Below are 4696 nucleotides of genomic sequence, written 5' to 3' on the forward strand. Positions count from 1 at the left end.
CGATAGTCTTTCATAACTTATCAGATTACGACGCTCATTTTATTATCAAGGAAGTAGCCACCGCATTCGAAGGTCACGTCGATGTACTACCAATAACGAAAGAAAAATATATTTCATTTACCAAACATATTAAAGATACAACAAGTAAAACATCAGACTGGCGAAATCATATTAAATTGCGATTCATTGATTCGTACAAATTTCTCAGTACCAGTCTCGATAAATTAGCATCGTTTCTCACTGGAGACAAATTAAAAATTCTTCAATCCGAATTAAAAAACTTATCCAGCAAAGATTTTGATTTATTAACGCGAAAAGGTGTCTTTCCGTACGAATATGTGGATTGTAATGACAAGCTGCAGGATCAATGTTTGCCACCGCGCGAGTTATTCTACAGTTCGTTGACAGATGATATAGTATCTAAGCGCGATTACACGCACGCCGTAAATATATGGGAGCAGTTTTCTATTCAAACCTTAGATGAATATAGCGATTTGTACCTGAAGACTGATGTTTTGTTATTGGCTGATATTTTCGAAAATTTCCGCGATAGTTGTATCAAAAGTTACGGTCTAGATCCCGCGCATTATTATACACTGCCAGATTTCACGTGGGACACGATGTTAAAACATACAAAAATTAATTTTGAATTGTTCACAGATATTGATATGGTAATGTTTATCGAACGCGGTGGTATACGTGGTGGTCTGAGTCAGTGTTCCGGTAGATATGCAAAAGCCAATAACCAATACATGCAGTCTTACGACCCATCGAAGCCATCCTCATACCTCATGTACTTTGATATAAATAATTTGTATGGTTGGGCAATGTGTCAACCGTTACCATACGCTGAATTTAAGTGGGTTGATGATACGTCGAATTTTGATGTATCATCAATCCCACTAGATTCGCTCACAGGTTATATTTTCAAGGTTGATTTGGAGTATCCCCAACACCTACATGATGCACACGTAGATCTACCATTCTGTCCGACGCGAACGAAGCCCCAGAACAAAAGCCAAGAAAAACTCCTTGCGACTTTATATAATAAGCAGCGTTATGTTATTCAATATTGCAACCTGCAGCAATGCACACGCCATGGTCTTCGTATCGGAAAGATTCATCGCATACTCCAATTCACGCAATCTCCATGGCTACGCAACTACATAGAATTAAATACGCAGTTTCGAACGTATGCAACAAACGATTTTGAGAAAAATTTATACACATTGATGAACAACGCGGTATTCGGCAAAACAATGGAAAATGTTCGCAATCACGTCGATAAAACTTTTGACAAAATGGGATGGATGATACAGTGCAGAAGCAATGGTCGCAATGTCAAATTTTCATAGCCAGAGCATCTTTTCAGAAAATTTAATTGCCGTTGAATTGCGAAAACTCGAAGTGAAGTTCAACAAGTCGATCTATGCAGGTATGTGTATTCTCGACATATCTAAGACCTGCTTGTATGAATTTCACCATGAGTACATGTCACCTCTATATCGCGAGAAATGTAAAGTACTGTATACGGACATAGATAGTTTAATTTACCATATAATATCCGACGATGTGTATGAGCTTATGAAACGTGACATTGCTAGGTTTGATACGAGCGATTATTCTCAAAATAACATATACAGTATGCCGCTTAAGAACAAAAAAATTCCAGGGCTTATGAAAGATGAAAATAACGGAGCTATAATGACAGAATTCGTCGAGCTCAGAGCAAAAATGTATGTGCTGAAAGTAGAAGGTAAAAAGGATAATAAAAGGGCGAAGGGTGTTAAGAGGAATATTATAGCGCGAACAATCAATTTTAACGATTACACGTATTGTTTGAGAGAGGAAATTGAAACGAGTCAGCGTCAATCGTACATAAGATCCAAGTTGCATGAGGTATACACAATATTCGAAACGAAAACTGCTCTCAGTCCATACGATGATAAGCGATATATTGTGACTCGATAAATACATTACCATAGGAACATTATAGTATACCATTATAACGTTTATTTGTTTTATTGGCTATTTTACAATTAAGTATGTCATCAAATGTTCTAATAAAACTGTATTCATTTTTTTTTTACAATACATTATCTTTTTGTATCCATGAATTATGCGAATTGTCGAATCCCAGCCTTTTTACATATACCTTGCCACCTTGCTTGCGTAACACCTTTTCTACTAAGTATACATCTGGATTGGTGATACTATGTAGTTCGTGTTCGTAGAAACCCCCAGCGACAGGTTTCCCGCGCGAGTCTGCGAGTAGGTAAGTTGCAGGATTAGTTGTCTACACTTTGACGATTTTAAACACTTCGGTTGTCCAATTCGATGTATAGCTTTTTTCAAAGTTTTGAATGTTTGCTGACACGTACCGGATCACCCACTTTGAATTTCGCAGGTGCTGCAATCTTTATGTTGCTGTAGACTGTGTTTAAGAGCTTATTAGCAATCGCAGGTGTCACATCGATAGGACGCATGCCGATAGTTCAATGTTTTCGCGTGTTGTATTCAGCGACGAGGCGCGGTAACGAATCGATCCATTTGTAAGTTCCGTTGAACGTAAACATTTTCCACATGTCGTTCTTTAACGTGCGGTTGAATCGTTCCACAACAGATGCCTTTATTACTGAATAAGTCGAATAATGATTGACACCGTGTTTCTTCACAAGACTCTGCAACTTTGTATTGTAAAACTCCTTTCCCTGATCAGTTTGCAAGTTCTTCGGACATCTTCCATCCGTTCGAATTATCTTTGCGAATGCCTTAGCTACCTCCTTTCCGCTTTTGCTCTTTAACGGCACGGCCCATGCATGCTTGCTCAGTACATCGATAATGGTGAGTATGTAGTGGTGGCCTCAATTGAATCGTGAGTAAGGACGCATTTCCACCACATCGGCCTGCCAAAGATCATCGTATCCACGTACAATGACGCGTCTACGAGGAAAATTTCGTCTCGCTGGGGCGTGTAATTCTTTCACTAGTTGTTGTTTGTCGGAATGTTTCTTCTCATCATTTTTCCTCGTTACTCGCCGAGTCATTTTCCCATCATGCGTGAGGCTTTGTCGCTCTGCACCGGCAGAAAACAGCTAAAATAGTTTCGATGAATTGCTTTTCTTCTTTTTGTTAAATTTTGACAATTGCTTCTCCGTTGCAGCTCGTGATGATCCGTCTCCTGCTTATGTCGATACTATACGTCAATTTAACTGTAATATTTTACTTTTATATTTTCCGCGATTTCTTTATCTCTGAACCTGTCCAGTCTAAAATTCGTTCTATGTTCTCATGAATGCTATTTATGCTCTGTATGTTTTTCTTCCGGTAGTCTTCCAGCCAATCCTTCAATTTTTTACATTCTCATCTACATATTGCTTCGTCTCAACGTTACTTTCATGCAGTGGAAGCTTTACAGCATTTATATTCTCATCAATATACTGCTTCTTCTCAACGTTACTCTCATGCAACAGAAGTTTTATAGACTTTGTACTCTCATCCACATAATATTTATGCGCAGCGTCATTGAAGGCTTCCGACTGCGGTACATTATGTATCGCATACATTTTTGCATCGAAACATTTGCCATCAAAGCCTTTACTATTAGCAGCTAGACAAAGGGCATTTTTATGTACGTATCGTTTGATTGCAACGTTGTTTAAATGATATCTCACACCTGCAACACATTCTTCCACGTATCGTTTAGTTGCAACATCATTGTCGGCTTCAGATTGCGCTATATGTTTTATCTTGCGCGACTTTGTGTCAAAAACTTTGGCAGGGTTTAAATAAAGAACATTTTCATGTATGTAATTTTCAACGTGTTCATTCCATTAATGCGCTCGATCAGTATTCGCACCATTGCTCTCCAAACTTATTCATCGACATTTCGGAGCAGGTTGTACCAACTGACAGACTCGTTTCAATGCCACGCTGCTTAATTTATAATGAGACCAGCTTCGTGGATACTTCGATAATCGATAAAATTTCGTGCTCGTGCGAGTTATTGCCAGCTTGGTGCGAAGCGTCAAGCAATCGCAGACGATCCACCAGCTCGTTTGGATCATCCCAATGCACGTAATCTATATTGCTGTCATTTAAGGTCATAGTTTGCGATGCGTATAAACCTTTTCCTCCCACATTATTGCTCGACGTATCTGATACTAGGGGCGCGATTATATGTTTATATTTGTGTCCCTTGTTACCGAGTATAGGATTTTTGCGGGGTACCCGCGTCTGTGAAGTATTTGTCGCCAATAGTATATTTATGTTTTTTGCATATCAGCTTCGGTGTACACAGAATCGTGAGGGATTCTTTTGAATATTAGTAAAGACCGGGTGTTCCAATGTATCCTGTTTCGCCTATGATTATATTATTCGTCTCTGTCCACATCGATACGTTTATCACCGAGCGTCGCTCCATTGTTACTAAGACATACACCGTAAACATAATCTATGGTGTTATCTTTTCCACTTCTGTTTGCACAGCTCCCTATATTTTTGACCCAACGGACCAAAATGATCATGTAAAATTTGTTGTCTTTGTACGTTCGCAACTGACGCCTAACGGATGTCACTAACCGGTTCATCGGGGGTTTCGGAAACATTCTGCATGCATCATCATCATCAGTGAGTAGATTGTCGATCGGTGAAGGTTCATGTGACATTCATGTAGTTTTTCATATTGTTAAGAGCA

At 39.0% G+C, this 4696-nt stretch overlaps 1 protein-coding gene across 1 annotated transcript; it reads left to right on the forward strand.

Annotated features, from left to right (window-relative positions):
- The first annotated feature begins 235 nt into the window (after nt 1-235).
- Nucleotides 236-1996, forward strand: LOC112588477 (uncharacterized). Its single transcript, XM_025298623.1, has 2 exons — nt 236-793; nt 933-1996. Exon 2 carries the CDS (start codon nt 1330-1332, stop codon nt 1969-1971), a length of 642 nt encoding a protein of 213 aa, XP_025154408.1. The 5' UTR covers nt 236-793; nt 933-1329; the 3' UTR covers nt 1972-1996.
- Nucleotides 1997-4696: the final 2700 nt, after the last annotated feature.

The sequence above is a fragment of the Harpegnathos saltator genome, unplaced genomic scaffold, assembly GCF_003227715.2.
Source record: "Harpegnathos saltator strain DR-91 unplaced genomic scaffold, Hsal_v8.6 scaffold227, whole genome shotgun sequence".
Taxonomy (NCBI): domain Eukaryota; kingdom Metazoa; phylum Arthropoda; class Insecta; order Hymenoptera; family Formicidae; genus Harpegnathos; species Harpegnathos saltator.